This window comes from Ursus americanus, chromosome 2 (assembly GCF_024610735.1).
Source record: "Ursus americanus isolate L20-20 chromosome 2, mUrsAme1.1.p, whole genome shotgun sequence".
NCBI lineage: Eukaryota > Metazoa > Chordata > Mammalia > Carnivora > Ursidae > Ursus > Ursus americanus.
In genome coordinates this window covers 46,232,064-46,249,981 of record NC_142128.1, presented here as the reverse complement: position 1 = coordinate 46,249,981, position 17,918 = coordinate 46,232,064, and the positions used below count along the sequence as shown (strand labels likewise).

Sequence of the window (17,918 nt, the reverse complement as noted above, 5' to 3'; positions counted from 1 at the left end):
GTAGTTAGTCCCTTTCTTTCTCTAGATTTTTGGGGATGATGCTCAGAGCTGCTATAATCATCTTGCCGCTAGCCCAAGGGCAGTGCCCAGAGAGTTGCAGGAAACTGGACCCAGAGTCTTGATGTCCTGGAGACATCCTGTCTCTGGACTTTTTGTTATGTGAGATAATACATTTCCTTATTGTTTAAGCCAATCTGAATCATGCTTTCCTGTTGTTTCCAGCTGAAATCATCTAACTGATAGAAGAAAGAAAGCCCAAAAGCTAGGTATGTAAGTACAGACACATAAATTCTTACCAAAAAATAGGAAAAAAATGTAGTGTACATCTACATACCAGTAAGACGGATGACTTTTCACACTTGACTCCAAAAGAGATCGAAAAGCCTGCTGAGACCAGTAATGACAAGACACAAAAGTTTGTCAAAGATCTATCCCCAGGGGCGCCTGGGTGGCACAGCGGTTAAGCGTCTGCCTTCGGCTCAGGGCGTGATCCCAGCGTTACGGGATGGAGTCCCACGTCAGGCTCCTCCACTATGAGCCTGCTTCTTCCTCTCCCACTCCCCCTGCTTGTGTTCCCTCTCTCGCTGGCTGTCTCTATCTCTGTCGAATAAATAAATAAAATCTTAAAAAAAAAAAAAAAAGATCTATCCCCAAAAAGGTATCAGCCCCGTAGGATATTATAGGAGGAGTCTATCAACCTAAATTATCTACTATAAGGGGAAGTTGACAGACCTTAGAAACTACAAGAAACAGGGCAGATTTAAGGATGCAGGGAGGTGGTCTCATCTAGGCAGTGCCATTGGGATGAATGAACTTCCCTGCCTTCAGTCAAGGTCTAATGCATTCAGATTTAAATGGCAGGGAAACAGCGCAAGCTGCTTGACCAGCTTGGGTGCACACTGTCCTCTGGAATCAGGTTTGAAGTCCGCCCACCTATCGACATGGACTGAGAAGGGCAGTAAGAGCTGTTTTGCCAAAGCAAAAGCAGGCTTTGTTACTAAAATCAGGGGAAATTCATGCTGGGTAGGGAACAGTAATAGAGTCCATCCTAATCAGATTGGCAAAAATTAAAAATTTAAAGCGCCCAACACTGAGAAGGGTATCAGAAAATGGTCACTCTAATATACTTTGGGGGGACATGTAAGCTGCTTTTTAAGAGACAATACGAGAGTATCCTTTAAGCCAATGATTTTAATTTAGGAATTTATCCTTCAGAAATAGTGACATGTGCTGTCAAAGTTATCATCCAAAAACGCTGTTTGCTGCATCATCATGTGCAACACTGACCACGTGGTAACATTTAAAGTGTTGGTTAAATAAAATACAGTATATTGTTTGTACTATGGGCTACTATATAATCCTTAAAAAGAAAAAAGTTCCAGAGAAAGAGCTCCATAATACATTGTTAATCAAAAGAAACCAACTGCATACGCATATGTAAAGTATGGTCCCACTTTGGTCTTTAAAAAACCATAAAAAACCATAAATATGTGTCAGATGCACACCAAAAAGTCCAGAAACAAATCCACACCAAAAGTTCAACAGCAGTTACCCACAGAAAGGGAAACAAGACTGGGTGCAGTGAAAAGGAACATTCACTTTTACTTCTTTATATTTCTGTAGTGTTTGAACTACATGCTTACAGTGAGCATGAATTTCTGCTTATGCGTGTTTATGAACATGTAAAAATATGATGTGATCCAATTTTTAAAATACATGCACCTGTTGCTACTGAGAGGAACATGGATTGGCACCCTGTAAATGTTGGCATTGATAGTGGTTTATAGGCTTATAGATGATCTTAATTATCTCTTTTGCTTATCTGTGTTTTAATTTTATAAAAAGAATATTAGTATAGTAAAATAATTGACATAGAAATTTTTATTTCCTTTTGGAGATAAGTTGCTACCATGTAATTTATAAATAGATATACATTATTACATAAAAATGGGCAAGAATATGTGAACAGGAAAATCACAAAAGAAGAAATATGAATGGCTGATACTCCGAAACTCTCTAATTCTAAAGCACATAGTTTGGCATAAAGTAAGCCCTCAATAACCTAGTAATCGTGTTACTACGATTCCTTATTATAACAATAGGTGAGTGTGAAATCTGATTGTAGGACACTAAAATGTGAGTATCATAGGGGTAGGTGAACCACCTGGGTGACTCAGTCTGTTGAGCATCCAACTCCATTTCAGTTCGGGTGATGATCTCAGGGTCATGAGATCAATCCCTGCTTCAGGCTCTGCGCTGGGCATGGAGCCTGCCTAAGATTCCCTCTCCCTCTCCCTCTGTCCCTCCCCAACCTCGCTCACAGACACACACACTCTTGCCCTCTTGCTCTCAAAAAAATAAAATGTATCACAGAAAGCCATGGAAACTATACAGGAAAGGAAGCTGCTGAATCCTGAATGCAAGAATGCTGCACAATGAAGCCATGAGAGAGTCCCAGGAAAATAAGGACGCCCACCAAACCCCCGGAGAAGCTGTCAGTCATGTTTTTAACCTGCCAGGATGGCTTCCCTGAGAAGGTCACATCCTTCTTGTAAATAGAGGAGAAGAGCAGGGGCAGGAAGAGTCAGCAGTCTCCATGGAGGACTCATCTGAAGGTTGGCTTCCTGAGAACTGGTGTTGCAAAACAAAGTAATTGTTTTCTTTGTCATGGGAGGAAGAGGAAGAACACACGGAAACCAGAAGACGATTTTTAAAGAACAGTATTCAGTTTTAAGACGAGGACATTCATCCTACACTCCAAATCTTCCCTCTCTTCCACCTCCTACCCATTAGGACCTTCCCAAGATTTTTTTTTTTTAAGATTTTATTTATTTATTTGACAGAGAGACAGCCAGCGAGAGAGGGAACACAAGCAGGGGGAGTGGGAGAGGAAGAAGCAGGTTCCCAGCAGAGAAGCCCGATGTGAGCCGAAGGCAGACACTTAACGACTGTGCTACCCAGACGCCCCCCAACCTTCCCAAGATTTTTATCCTTGAAAAGAAACCGGTCAGTCCACGCTCCAAACACTACAGCCTTTGAAAGGTAAAGGGCGTGTTGTTTTTCTAGTATTTTATTATAAAAGTAATACGTGGTCTGTACAGAAAAATAAAGAAGATAAAAATCACCAATAATCCCATCACCCTGAAACATCACTTTTAATATGTTGGCAAATAACTGTTAGTCTGTTTCGACATTCCTGAAACATATATGCCTACTTTATTTTTCTCAGGGAACCTGTAACATAAGCATTTCCCATATTGCTACGATCTCCTAATAAAAGTGATTTTTATCTGCCGTGTGGATGTATGCCGAAGACTCCTGATGGCAAGAAGTGCTGAGCACAGAAGGAACCAGGACAGTCAGTCATCTGGGACCATATTGTCTGGGACTTTTAGGACAGTTTGCTTCAGGATTCGTGCAGATGACCCTGGAAGGGTCCTTCTCCTTTTTGGGACTGCGGCATCCTCTTGTCCGCCCTGAGGGGAACTCAGGCCAGGCGTCCTGGCCTCCCTGATTCTCTTCCCCGGGGGTCTCAGGCAAGACAACGGAGACTAAATGTGGTTCTGGTAATCGGAGGCCTCTGCCTCTGCCTCTGCCTCTTCCTCCGGGTGCAAGAGAAGCGAGTAGGTGATGCTATTCTCGGCCTAGAGAACGCAGAACGGAGCAGTCAAAAGAATGAAGACAGCAGAGGAGGAGGGGGAAGGAGGAGATGGCTGGGGTGGCTCACCTCAATTTTGGCAGCCTCTTCAGTATCCGTGACATTGGCTGTGGGCAGAAAGAACGGAGGTCAGGGGCGCCTGTGGGGCTCAGTCAGTTAAGCATCTCTCTTCTGCTCAGGTCATGATCTCAGGGTCCTGGGATCGAGTCCTGAGTCTGCTTCTCCCCCCTCTCTGCCCCCCACCCCCACTCGTGCTCTCTCTCTCTCCCCCAAATAAATAAATAAAATCTTAAAAAAAAAAAAAAAAGAAGAAGAAGAAGAACAGAGATGGGACAGGGTGTGGGAGTAGAGGAGGGGCCCACCACACTGCCACGGAGGCCGCAGCACGAAACCCCCAACCAGACATGGGACAAGGACCCGTAGGCCAAGGGTGTCGTTCACAGCCCAGACTCAGCCTCCCCTCCTGGCCACGCTGGCAGAGGGAGGCCCTCATCTGTGCTGCATGCTTTTCAGAGAACTGCTGACTTTTTCTAGAAGCCAACCAGCCAGCTTTAGGGATCTGAGATATTGGGGAAGAGATGGGGGGGATGTCCAGTATCACAGGGAAGTCAAGTCCAGGTTTTTGCCAACCACGGTCTTCAGGAGAGAAGACGGGGCCGTTTCAGCTGGGCCAGATGCAGCGGTCCCGGGGGGGGGGGGGGGCACTTTGAAGACTGTGGTGCTCGGTGACATTAAAAGGGAAGAAAGCGCAACAGTGAAAGTGAGGGAGGGAAAGAGGGAAGCAAGGCCTCAAGCCAGTACTTTCCCTGGTAAATAGCTAAAACACACCAAATTCCCACATGTTTTTTGCCAATAAATGCACTTTGCCAGTGTGAAAAGTAGTCTCAGTATCTGCAAAGCAGCATTCCTCAGGCCAGGGGGTGGGGGTGAGACAATACATCTAGTGTCTCCACTCACCCCCTGCAGACAGAGAGTCTCTGTTTGCCATGCTCCAGTTTCTGGAACAAACCACCTCCTGAATTCTCCTTCTAATGCATTTCTCAGCAATGCTAGCGAATAGCTCGCTGCTGGAAACCCTCAGCCCCCGTGCTCGGCTTCGTGACATAAGTGCTTGTGAAATGTATTTGTGCCAGTGTAGACAGAGCCAAACCTCCAAGGTTTGGCTGTCCCAGTTGTGTTTGGGCTTTTTTGTAGATCTTGTTTGGCCTGGTGCGGACTCAGGCCCGCATCCCCACTCGACGTGGCCAAGAACGCAAGGGCTTTGCTCAAAGCACAGCGGGACAAGGGCCAGTTTGCTCAAGCTCTCGAATCTGTTGGTTCCGCTCTGAGTCACACTCCAGCCACCTGACGCAGAGTCCTCGAGGGCCTCTTTTCCCTCTGTTCCTGTGGTCCAGGAGCCCCTCAAGAAAGGTCCAGGTTCCTGTGCTCTGGCTTGTTACAGTCAGGACGTCACCTGGGAAACTCCGGCTCCTGCCTGGGCCTGAGGTTGAACAGTCACTGGCTCTCAGAACATCAGACCCGGAAGGGCTTTGAGGTCACGAGGCCAATCCACTCATTTCCTCAGGGAGGTGACTGCACCCCGTGGTGGGGAACGTGAAAGATTCCACCCGCTGCTCGTGACAGAGCCGGGGCCAGGCCTGTGTTTCATAAACTTACACACGCGGGCATCAGAGCCAAACTTTGCCCAGCAGTGAAGCCCACGAAGGCACCCAGTCCCCTAGAACTTTCTCCAGCCCAGATGTCCTTGTAATGCTCCACTCCTCCCCCATCACTCCCTGAAACAGACTTCCTCGACGTGTCCAGGGATTATTCCCTAGGTCTCCCTCTCTTCTCCTCTTAATCCCGTGTGTCTCAGCCTTACCACTCCTAACCTCTGTCCTGTGCCAGGTCTGCCAAACCCCACGGAAGGACCCAGATGTCTCTGATGTCCTGCTCTGAAATGTTCCCAGCATTCCTGGCTCCAAAATTCGGACACAGCCCTCCCCTCTCTATCTGTGGCAGGTGGTCCTCTTCCCCTCATCCCCAGTGAGGTCCTCTTTAGGCCCAGGAGTTAGTCTCAGAACCGACCAAGCGATTTGAGTCCCTGCCCTCCTCCCACCGCCCCCTCCCTCTGCTGTGCTCCCAGCTGAACTCACACAAGCCACTTCCTGCGGGCTCCAATCCACCTGGCAGCCCAAGCAGGGCACCTTGAGCTCCCAGACAGAGAGCTGCACTCACCTGGTTCCTCAGGGAGGGTCTCTCCCATTTCCCTGTGCTTGGGGTTTCCTAGGGGAGCTATGAGGGGCACAGAGGAGGTTAGTAGGGTTATAGGGTGGGGCCTGAGTCCCCAGGCGAGGACCAGGGGCAGGATTGGGTTAGAACCAACAGAGACCTGTCCCCGGGGAGATGCCTCCCCACTCCCGGCTCTCCTGCCTGGGGCCTGCCCGGGGCCTGCCCGGCCTGTAAAAGGACCATGGAGTTAACCGTGGGGACCCCTGGGACTGTCAGAAAGGCACTTGGCTGCATCTTTCTCAGACTTGCTCTGCCTTTTTAAAAGCTCTTTTTCCTCCCTCTCAGAGGCTCTGTGCATCTCCATATTGACTTATCATCAGCGACTGCGGGCCAGGCTGTGCACTGAGGCCCAAGTGTCTTGTGAGGAGCTGTCTCTTCTCCCTCTCAGTGGCTCAGAGTCTTTTTTCCCCTTCTTTCTCTGGGTGTCTTCAGACTCTCTCCAGCAAGCTAGCTCTCCAGTGCGATGAACTGTGACAATTTGCTTATTCGATTTCTAGGGTGCCCCGCCTCCTCTCTCAGCTCCTTCAGGGTAGTACTAGGGGGGAAGGAACTGCTTTCCAAGAGTCGAGGTTCTTCAGGGCACCTGTCTGTGAACAGAGGTTTAGTGAGGTCTCCCTGCCTGGCAAACCGTGCTGGGTGTGGGGGCGAGGGGGGAAGTGACTGAGGATTTTCGGTGACTTATGGTGACTTCCCTCCGGGAGTCTGCAACACAGTTCAGTTCTCTAACTGGTCTGCATGACCCCGGCCTTACCCATGTGTCTGCCCCGCCTCGTCTCTGCTCCCTGTGCCGGGCAGTTTACCGTTCGGACGCATCACACCCCTTACGGCGCCCTCCTTGCTTCCCCCCCAGCGCCGTCCCCGCCGCAGTGCTCCTCCCTTCGTGCCTTGGCCCCCACGCCTGCAACGCTCTTCCAGGCCTCTCTGCCTGGCTGACTGCTACCCTCCAACGTCCCCCCTCCGTCATGAGAACAGCCCCCTCTCGTGCGCTGTGCTGCACTCCGCTGGGGCTGAGCCCTCGGCCTCATCCATCCTCACGCCGCCCTGCGAGGTCGTGCTATTCGCGTCCTCATTTTCCAGATGAAGAAATACGGGCACAGAGATACTGAAGAACTCACCCAACGTCACACAGCTGGTGCGCTGTGGAGCTGAGATGTAAACCGGGGTACCCCCCCCCCACACGTGTGCTTGGGTCACCACATATACCACTACCTGCTGTGAAAGCTTCTCCAACCACTCGCCCCCCACTGGGTCCCGTGGGCTCTTGTGCCCCTCCCCCCATCACAGCCTTTGTGACTCTCTCATGGCTTTCAATCCACCTAATTCTGATGATTTACTTGTCCTTCCGTGTTCCCCACCACACTGTGAGCTCCTTGAGAGCAGGGACTGGACTTTCATCATCCATAGTGCCTAGCACAGGGCCTGACCCAGAAGCAAGTTTTTTCAAGCCTTGTTGAATAAATGAATGAAGGGTGGCTCAGTCGGTTAAGCCTCTGCCTCAGGCTCAGGGGAGCCTGCCTCTGCCTGCCTCTCTCTCTCTGTCTCTCATGAATAAATAAATAAAATCTTTTAAAAATCAATAAGTGAATGAATGAATGAATGAAATATGGGGCTCTGTCTGAACACAAGGATTCTCTTAGCCCCAAGAGGAGGCTACTGGCGATGTTTGGGGTTAGGGCCTTGGCCAAGTAGGAACTGACCACAAGAGGAACCTGGAGAAGCCACAAACCTGTAGTGTGCTTTTGCCTGAGACGGAACCAGGCCACTGCAGCAGCGAGGATGACCGCTGCAGCCAAGCCGGCCACAGCAGCCACGACTGACATCACCACGGAGGAGGTGCTCCAACTGGACTCTGGGGAAGACAGACCTCAGGACAGGTAGTACTGTCCCACCTCCCACGCTGTACCCCAGTGCTTCTCCCCGGGAGCTGCTTTGTGTCTGGGTCCCTTGTCCCTGTCCCTTGTCCCTTGTCCGGGTCCTCCCGCAACCTCACCTGTGTGACTGCAGTGTGGCTGGATTTGTGCCTCCCCCCTCACAGGGGTCTCCGCCCATCCAGTAAAGGCAGACTATTGAATGTGTGAGGCCGAGGGCAGGGCCCCTGTTGGCCCTCGGGGAGAGAAGGGAGGGGGACTGGAAGCCTCCCCTAGCTAGAGGCGCTGTAACTGAATCCCACAAGGCCCTGAACTGTCCGGGACTTGCCATGCCTTGGGGAGTGAATGGGTGTAAGAAGATGTAAGAAAACCTCAGCTCTTGGGAACGGCTGGGAGCGTTCCCCCCCTGCCCCAGTGTGGGGGCTCTGCTCCATTGTTGTCCTGAGGACAGGTCCTGCGTTTCAGGGGCACACAGCCTTTTCACCTGTGACCTGGAGCGGAGTGTCCCAAGCTCTAGCCCCTCCTGCTGCCCAGGGCCAATATTTATCACGCCCCCATTCCTCCCCGCCTCGCCTCAGGGCCCAGTTGTTTGCGCTCTGGCATTTCTCAGATCTCCAAGGAGGCCCATATGACCTTAGCCATAATGGTCCATCCCCCCCCCCCCCCCCCAGTCATCATCCTTCCTCCATCCTGACAGAGTTCCCACCTTGGACAGTGATGGCCACAGACCGTGAGTAACGCAGCATCTGCCCTATCATCCCCGTGCAGTGGTAGTCGCCGCTGTGACTGACGTTCGCTTCTGGGATGAAGAACGTGGAATTCAGAGATGAAAACTGCTTGGATTTTCCATCCTGGAAGAATGTGATCTTGTACAGAGGCCTGTTCTTCCAGCTGTGGCATCTCAGCACGATGGGCTCCCCCTTCTGGAACACCAGGCGCGGGGTCTGGAGCAGCAGCCAGTCTGAAAGACACAAAGGGACCCTAGGACCCAGGAGGTCTTGACTCTGAGGCCATCCTTACCGGTGGGACACGGTGTGTGGAGGGAAGAGCTTAAGTTTGGGATCCAACGGCCCTGGTCTCTAATGCTGGCTCCATCGTTTGGGAGCTCTGTAGTCTTGGGCCTCTTCTGGGCCTTGGATTCCTCCTCTGTGAAAATGGACATAACAATACCATGCGTCTACGGTGGTCCCTGGCCCATAGGAGGTGTTCAGGATATGCTTGTCTTCTCTTTCCCATCCTGGGAGAGGGTAGCTTCAGCCCTGTCGTGCCCAACAGGCTCTTGCAGGAAGGATACAAGAGAGCCCGGGGTGCAGTCTGACCTAGGAGATGACATGTGAGGGGACACAGCAGAGACATGTCTTTCGGGAGAGTAGGAAGTCATGGACATCCAGCCAGCATTAGCTTGTTTGATGGATGTTGGTAAATGTGGAGATTTACCTCATCAGGGTCTTTGTCTGAAGGTGGGTCATTAGCCTGCTGTGTACTTTTTCCCTCCCAATGTTCATCCTTCTACTGAAGAAGAAAAAATATTTAGTATTTTTGTTGTATAGGGAATAAAGCCTGAGGTATTTGTACTCCTGACCTCAGCCCACATTCTCCTTTTCCCTAAAGCTGGAGGACGGAGCAGAGCTGGAATTGGAAAGACAGGTAGGGTAGAAGACAACAGCAGAATTAGGAGGGCACCTGGGTGGCTCAGTCAGTTAAGCATCTGCCTTCAGCTCAGGTCTTGAACCCGGGGTCCTGAGATCGAGACCCTGTGGGGCTCCCTGCTCAGTGGAGAGTCTGCTTCTTCCTCTCCCTCTGCCCCCAATGCCTGGCTCATGCTCTCTCTCTCTCAAATAAATAAATAATATCTCAAAAAAAAATGAATTAGAAGGGAGTGGGGTTGGGGGGTATAGGGGGCGGGGTGCATGAAGCATGACAACAGCCACCCATGTGCCCAGCAAGCACTCCATGCAGCCAGCCAGGATGTGGCCAACCAAGTCTGCACTGGCTGGTGACGTGGCCACGGATGCAGGAGGAGATGCTCGATACCAAGGGAGTGAGTGCCGTCACAGAGGAAAGTCAGCCACAGCTGCAGCGGGAAATCCAGGGGCGGAGGGGGACACCAGATCTTGCTACTTGGGTGCCACAAGCTGGAAAATCCTACCTCTCCTGCTGGGGAGGCACATCTACCTTCCACCCGTTTCCTTGCCTTACCGTCCTCTGTATTCCTCCTCTTGGAGAACTGAGACCCTGGCTGGACACTGCACACCGGGATGAGGCTGAGCCGTCCCGGGTCCCTAGACTGCCTCTCTCGTGAGATTGGATTAGGGCAGGTGGGAATGCTGAGAATTGTAAAGCTTTGAAAACATAAAGTAGAACCCAGAGAAAATGCCAAAGTTGCCATGTAGCCCCAGCAACCAATTCCTGCACTTCTCTTCTCTGCCTAGGTAATCCCCACACAGAAGACCCACGTGGCTGGAATGGCTCTTTCTTCCCTGCAGAGTCTCGGCTGGGACCAGGTTATAACCTGGATAATGGGGAGTGTCTGCCTTTGGCTGGTCTGTGCAAGGGGCCACCTCGGCTCTCCTTGAGGACATTTATCTTGGTGGAGATCTTGAGAGCAGGGGCCAGCTTCCTGTTTGTGGCACTCATGAGATGTTCTTCAAGTAATCAAAGGGCCTTCCCATCCATCTGGGAACGAAACTCCTCTGGAATCTCCTGGAAGCCTTGTAGAGAAGTGATAAACGCCCACATCTTTACACACCCGTGGCTACGCGGGAACACACTCAAGCTCGGGGGTGGGATGCTCTCACCTCCTTGCCTTCCTGCAGGGGCAGGGACATAGATGGGAGGCCTCAGGAGCTTCCCTCCAGGCCTGTCACTTCCTGCTGCACTGAGTGGGTGGGGGCGACAGGCCAGCTGTGTGCTTTTTTTTTTTTAAGGTTTTATTTATTTGACAGAGAGACAGCCAGCGAGAGAGGGAATACAAGCAGGGGGAGTGGGAGAGGAGGAAACAGGCTCCCAGCAGAGCAGGTAGCCCATGTGGGGCTGGATCCCAGGCCCCTGGGATCACGCCCTGAGCCGAAGGCAGACGCTTAACGACTACGCCACCCAGGCGCCCCCAGCTGTGTGCTTTTGAGGAAAATTTAGGCATCCAGTGAGGGAAAGGGACTACTTGAAGAGTAATAGTGAAAACAGTCATCATAGTCACGTGGTGGCTCTTCTTTACGGAGAAACTACTTTTTACCAGAAGCTTTGTAAAATCATTCATCTGTTTAGCAAACATTTATTAAACCCTGCCTCTGTCAGGGGCTGGAAATGCAAAGATAGTTAAAACACAACTTTCAGGGGGCGCCTGGCTGGCTCAGTCAGTTTAGCGTCCAGCCCTTGGATTTGGCTCAGGCCATGACCTCAGGGTGGTGAGATTGAGCCCTGTGTCGGGCTCTGTGCTGAGTATGGAGCCTGCTTGGGATGCTCTCTCTCTCTCTCTGCCTCTGCCCCTCCCTCCCTCCCTCTCTCTCTCTCTAATTAAAAAAAAAAAAATCAACACAACTTTCAGGTCAAGTTGCATGGAGCGTAGGGGGGCAGGGAAATGCTGATTCCCACCAGGACCTGGGGAGGGAGACATTAATACCCCCACGAGCAGACAAGGAATCAAATCCAAGGGCAGACGAATCACCATATTCACATGGCTAGTGGTGTAGGCCGAAGACTCCGCTGTGGTCTATGCTTTGTGATGGCTACAGAAACGGGTTTTTATGCAGTCAGAATTTCCTTCTGCTTCTCTCATACCCTACATGCCTGTTTGAGGCCTTGTAACCTTCTTGCTCCATCAGGATTGAGGCAAGACAACCTATTCTGAGGACTCTCTTAGGACCGTCCATCGCCATCACACATACTAAGCAAAGGGGGTGGGTGAAAAGGGAAGTGAGTGGACGAAAACATCTTCCAACAACTCACAGTGCAGCTTCCCAGGAAATAGGCTACCCCCCTTCCCTAAAAACCTCTGCCATGTAAGCAGATTTCATCTTTCCTTGTCCTCCCAGACCCTCCCAGCCCTTCCTCCACTGACCGGAAGTCACGTCCAGATGCACAGGGTCACTGAGGCTGGTCTGGTCCGTCTGGCACCTGTACTCCCCACTGTCCTGTTTTCTGGCCTTAAAGCTGTAGCTGGACTTGACCAGGGTTGGGATGGAGCTCCCATTAAGGAACCACTGGGTGACGTGGTTGGCAGGGGTGTGGGCCCCCCCGCACTTCAGAGTCACGGGATCCTCCTGGAGCACATTGACCCATGGGGGCTCGAGGTCCAGCACAGCCTTCGGGAGACCTGCTGAGGGGCAGAGAGAGGAGGAAGCAGGAGGAAAGGGGGCCCCAAGAGCCTAAGCAGGCCCCGATTTTCAGACAGTGAAGCGCCTCTGGTCATCGAGAGGGGAACCCAGCCTAGAACTGTTGTGTAACTGTAGATAATTCTTCTTACTCATGTGTCCCACCACAGGGGCCCCTGGGCAGCCAGGTCTGCTCAGGGAGCTTGGCCGTTCCTCAGGAAGAGAGGGCAAGGTAAGAGAAAGGGAGCAGGGCCAAGGCAAACACTCTAGAAGTATATGTATACCTCACCAGGGGTATCTGAAACAGTTCTTCCTTCCTTTTATTCTTCCTTTCTTCCTTTCCTTCCTCCCTTCTCTCTCTCTCTCTCTCTCTCTCTCTCTCTCTCACACACACACACACACACACACGCACACGACACATACATACCTTTCTGGAACTCCCTTTCCTCCCCTGTAAACTGAGGCATTTTGGATACTAGTGGATAAACTCTCTCCAGAGCCAGATGAAGGCGTCTGGTGCAGGTGTCCGGCATGAGTCAGACATCAGGTTTCTGTTCTGACCTGATGTCAATCTTTGTCCCTTAGATTAGACCCATCCTCATACCCAAGTACAGAGGAGTCTCTGTGGCCTCAGAAGGATAAAGAGAGAGAAAGGCTAAAGGGCCAGTCTAGGGAGCCCTGGGGTCAGTGCCCCAGGGAGAACTGTACCCCCCACCCCACTCCTGGGAGCCCTGGGAGGCAGGGAGCTGATTGGTAAAGAGAAAGAAGTGCCCAGCAGAGTTTACTTCACCAAGCTGCAATCCATGGTATGTCCTCCTAGTTCTGTCCAGGGAAACAGGCCCTGAAGCCATCAGATACATGAAAAGTGGGGGACTTCTCAACACAGGGAGATAACCTGGGCAGATGATGGGATTTTGTGCACGGCTGAGGCTAAAATGTCTGGGCTCCTGATTTTACTGAGAGGACGAGTTGTTTTCTGTGACCATATCTGTGATGTTTCACCCTAACAGAACCAGGAGGATTAAAGCCCCTGTGCACCATGGCTGCCTATCCTCTGCTTCCCTGGGAGGAGGGGAAAGAGGGGGGGGGGGCAGGGCAGCTTCCGGGAGCCGTTACTCCTTCCTGGCTCCACCTCGCTACTGGGTTACTGGTGCATTCAGGGCACCTCCAAGGCGGGGTGGGGTGCCGGGAGCAGAGGAAGAGGGTAGCTGGGGTGAGAGAGGATGTGGGTGGAGTACTTACCAGGTGTCCCAGCAACTGGAGCTGTAAGAGAGAAAGCGAAGATCAGCCCAGAGTTTAGATTTGATGATTCATCATTACAAGAATCACCCCCCCCCCCAAAAATAAAAAAATTCCCTCCATGCAAATCCCCTTAACTCCCTGGCCCTTGCCTGCCTCTGTTAAATCTATCTGTACTGTCCATCCTTTTACTTGTTCGGCTGCGTGTTACTAAAAAGACCACACAGGCAGACAGATCAGAGTCTCTATAAATTTGTGGTCACCATATTCGTAGGACACTGAGCTGCCACTCTGACACTTTTCTCTAGCAAATTTGTTCTGCTGCTCTCGGCAGTGACACTTGCCTTTTCCTCACTCCCAAAACTTTCCTGTCCTCTGCCTCCAATCCCTTCTTGCTTAAAGTGGATGCCTTCTTTCACTCTTCACACAAAACAAAAGCAGTTGAACAGGAAATCTCACACCTTCCCGCAACTCAAATGTCTAACCTATGCGCCCCCTGCCCAACTTCCCTTCTTGCTGTTCACTGGGGAAAGTCGGCCTCCTCTCCACGGTCTGTCTCTATCCTGGTTCACAGTCCCTGTCACCCTCACAAGGTTTCCCTCTCTCTGTTATTCCCGTGCTCTTCCGCATCGCCAATTCCTCCTTCTCGTCCATCTTTCCCATCAGCAGAAGCATATTCCGGGATCTTTCATTAAAAAAAAAAAGTTTCTCACTTGATCCCACATATAATTCCAAAATTATTTCTCTGCTCCCTTTCATAGCCAGATTTCTCAATTTTTTTCCCACGTGGGCTGGGCTCATTTCTACTCCTTCCATTTACTGTTTCAGTCTCCACAATTTGGACTCTGCCTTTGCCAGTTCACTACAACTTTTCTCTCTCATTCTTCCCAGGTAAGTGTACATCCTCACCACCTCCCCAGTTACACGTACCTGAAAACTAAGTCCCCTTTAGTCCCCTCTCTCTCCCAGGCCCCCTCCCCCTTCACCTCAGTGAATCTTGTTGATTCTGCTTCCGACTCAGGCCTCAAGTCCATCCACTTCGCTCTTTGCTCGTGGCCGCCATGCTAGTTTAAGTCACCACCAGCTTTCTCTGCCTCCTAACTCCTCTCCTCATTCCTTGTTCCCCACAATCCACTTTCCACAGAAAAGCTACAGTTATTTTTAAAATATCAGGTCCAATACTATCACTCCCCTGCTTAGAAGCCTTCAAGGGCCTTTCTTTTGCTCTTGAAATAAAAGTACATCTTTACGAGGCCACACAGGACAGGACAAGAGCCTTGCTCACCTCTCCCACCTCATCTCAAGCCCTTCTTCTCCTATTCATTGAGCACCCATAACACTAGCCCTCTTCAAATTCTTCACACTTGGGGCTTTTGTGTATGCAGATCCCTCTTCTAGAACTGTTTCCTTTATCTCTTCAAACGGCTAGATCTCTGCCAGCTCAAAGTCCCAGCCCAAGTGTCACCTCCTCAGAAAAGGCTTTCTGTATCATCCTGCTTATCACCCTGTCTTCTTCCCCACAAAGACTATTCTAATCACAGTATCCTGTTTACATCTTCACGGCCCTTTCCAATTTATATTTATGCCCGAGTGTCTGTTTATTTGTTGCTTATATCTCCCAGGAGAATGGAAGCTCAAAGAGGGCAGTAGCCATATCAATTCTATTTGCCAGTGCTCTGGAAATCACCTACTGAATGAGCCTAGGTGGGAGATAAGAGGGGCCACGGTTGTATTGACAATAGGAAGTGAAGAAAACACGCACATGAGAGAAATTTTTTTTTCTAAGATTTTATTTATTTGAGAGAGAGAGTGAGAGAGAGAGAACTCAAGCTGGGTGGGAGGGAGAGGGAGAGGGAGAGGGAGAAGCAGACTCCCCGCTGAGCAAGGAACCTGACACAGGGCTTCATCCCGGGACTCCAGGATCAAGACCTGAGCTGAAGGCAGACTCGTCACTAACTGAGCCACCCAGGCGCCCCCACATGAGAGAAATTTAAGAGGCAAAACTGGGGAAGCTGGCACTTGATGAGAGTGGGGGTAATGTAATTGGATGGCCAGGGGAAAAGTTACTCATGCTCACACAAATATAAATGTTAGGAAGAGGAGTACATTTGTAAGGAGAAGATGATAAGTTGAGTTCAATATGTTTTGTTTCTGAGCAGGCATATCAATGTGGAGGTGTCCAACCAGCGGTGGAAACACTAACTGTAGTTGACATAAGCAAGAAAGCCAGGTTTGGAAGTTGTTGACATAGAAGTGATAGCTGAAAACCAGCGTGTGTTGGATTGGCAAGAGGGACAGTGCAGTAGGGGAGCAAGTAAAGAAGTAGAACCTAAGAGGAGGGGAAGAGGAGAAACAAGAAAGAGATGAGAAGAGTAGAGAGAAGTCATCAGTCATTTATTCATTCCATGCTCAACAAATGGTCATGAATACAGACTCAATAGAGTCATTGTAAGTGAGACAAAGACCTTATGCTTTAGGTCAGGAAGGCTGTCTGTCTTGTTCATTGGTAAACCTCCAAGTCCTAGAACAGGGCCTGTTCATGCATTTACTTAATGTTTAAAACAAGGCAGTTTGTGGAATCTGTAGAGAGCAGGAAATGCAGTGTCCACATTGCCTGGCTGTAGAGGAAGATCCACTTGGGGCAAGAGAAATGTGGTTAAGAGGGTAGAATGGGAGCCTTAGTTAGCAGGCAACGGAGCAGCCCTGGAGGCATTTTGGAAGTAGTGACTCGGCTGCACTTGAAGATGTCATGGCCTCAGTGTGCAGCACAGATTCAGAGGAGAGAGACAGGAGCAGTCGAGATGGGGTCAGAGGCTGTTGTCAAAGCTGGGATATTGAGGACAGAAGACCTAAATATGGTGGTCTAAATAAGAACAGGAAAAATGGAGCAAATCCTTGGTGACTTAGCAAAAAGGCAAATGGAAGAAAATATCAAGCCTTGCCCAGGAGTCTTGCCAGGTGCCCGGCACATTGATGGCACTAGGGATGGAGACGCATATCACCTCTCAGGCCTGCACTGCCTCATGTGAAAAATGAGATGGTTTAATGCTCCTTTCACATGTTATTCTACTTCAGTCCACTTTATCCTGCTCATGAAGGAATATTCTCTCTTCCTCACCTCCACTTCCTATCCCAGTATCATTCAGCATTGAAGGCCGAGGGCTCCCAGAGATGACCAGATTTTATTATCAGTCACAGCACCTAACTGGAGAGTGGCTACGTGTCTTCCTCTGGGGCCATCCTAAAGTGTATTTGAGGGTGGAAACTCTAGAAATTGAGCTTGGAGAGACAATCCTGGCCATAGGGCTCCCCTAGCTGGGCTCCCTAAACTTCCTCCCACCCGGCACCATCAGTCCCTGGCCCTCCATCTTGACCTAGGACTCTGACTTTCTCTGTGATGACAGCCAGGACCTATCCCCATGTGTGTGTACAAGGAAGCATGTGTGATTCCTCCAGTCCTAAAATTGACGATTCCAGAATTGCCCAGGTTGTGTGTTCTCTGAACCCCTGTTCCCTGGATAACCCAGACCATCTTTGCTTCTTCCCAGGGAAATTTAACACATGAACAGAATAAGCTTCTGCTGCGTGACAGAGACTGGCTACTGTCCCCCACCCCACCCCCCACCAAGTGTCCTATTGCTCCCTCCCCATCCCTTGTCTAAGACAGCATTAGCCCTTCCACCTGAGATTTGGTCCTTGTGAAACACAAATTTCTAAGGGAGGGAAACACCCTGCCACTCATTAGTCGCTCAAGTCTAGGTCCCTAGATTTTCCTCAGCAGGTTCCGATGTAGGTGGTGGCAGAACATCAGGGACCTGGCTGCCCAGTGGTATTGGGCAAAAGACACTAAAAACTACAACAAAAACTCTGCCAATTTTATCATTTGCCAAGACCAGTGGGGTGGTCCAAGTTTGATCTTCACCAGCCTGCTTCACCCTCCTCATTTTCCTGAATGCTTCCCATGCTACCCCTCGGTCTTGCCAAAGCTCAGGCCAACCTGGGGAAGCAGCAGCTGAGTTAAGGAAGTTCACCTGGCTCTGTCCCTCACGAGGACACCGACTCACCCAGGAACAGCAGAGCCGTCCACAGCAGCATGTCACCCAAAGGATGGCAGGGCATGCAGTCAGCCCAGTCACGAAGAGCAGCAGGGATGGGGAGGGACGAGGGGATCCGCGTCAGTTGCTGGCTCACGTTGGCTCCAGCAGCCCTGATGTGGCAGGCAGAGGCTTCTCTTGAGACTTGACAGATTCCACCCCAGAGGACAAATTCTGAAGTCCAAAAGAGGAAGTGAAAAGAAATGTTGTTTTATCATAGGCTCCTCCCCTTCCACCCTCTTTCCTCTCAACCGTTCCCTCCCAGAAGATTCAGAGCTTCCCAAAAGGGGTCTGGCTCAGCCCAATTCCAAATTCACAGAAATTTTAGAAACTGGGAAACAACTTCTTCCTCTTCTTTTGGGACACAGCTAGGCTCAACCTCTGGGAGTACGAGGGGACTGGTCACCCAAATTCAGCTCAGACCCTCCTATCGGTTCCTATATCTTTAGAAAAGCCAATGGAGCAGAATGTGCTGCCA

At 50.5% G+C, this 17,918-nt stretch overlaps 1 protein-coding gene across 3 annotated transcripts; it reads right to left on the bottom strand.

Annotated features, from left to right (window-relative positions):
• Positions 1–3,049: 3,049 nt before the first annotated feature.
• On the bottom strand, positions 3,050–17,611 carry FCGR2B (Fc gamma receptor IIb). Of its 3 annotated transcripts, none has more exons than XM_045784290.2 (8): positions 17,411–17,611; positions 13,350–13,370; positions 11,855–12,112; positions 8,504–8,758; positions 7,656–7,778; positions 5,876–5,932; positions 3,728–3,765; positions 3,050–3,644 (listed from the first exon to the last, which is right to left on the bottom strand). In XM_045784290.2, exons 1-8 carry the CDS (start codon positions 17,463–17,465, stop codon positions 3,552–3,554), a joined length of 900 nt encoding a protein of 299 aa, XP_045640246.2. In that variant the 5' UTR covers positions 17,466–17,611; the 3' UTR covers positions 3,050–3,551. The 3 variants fall into 3 exon arrangements, with proteins under 3 accessions (XP_045640246.2, XP_087712009.1, XP_087712014.1); XM_087855883.1 differs by having other exon boundaries at positions 11,855–12,109; XM_087855888.1 differs by lacking the exon at positions 5,876–5,932.
• Positions 17,612–17,918: the final 307 nt, after the last annotated feature.

Coding starts and splice junctions, on each gene's coding strand:
- FCGR2B (XM_045784290.2), bottom strand. CDS start 17,465: ATGCCCTGCCATCCTTTGGGTGACATGCTGCTGTGGACGGCTCTGCTG. Junction 5,933..7,655: donor CAGGCAAAAGCACACTACAG/GTTTGTGGCTTC, acceptor TGCCCCTCATAG/CTCCCCTAGGAAACCCCAAG. Junction 3,766..5,875: donor GACCCTCCCTGAGGAACCAG/GTGAGTGCAGCT, acceptor TTCTGCCCACAG/CCAATGTCACGGATACTGAA.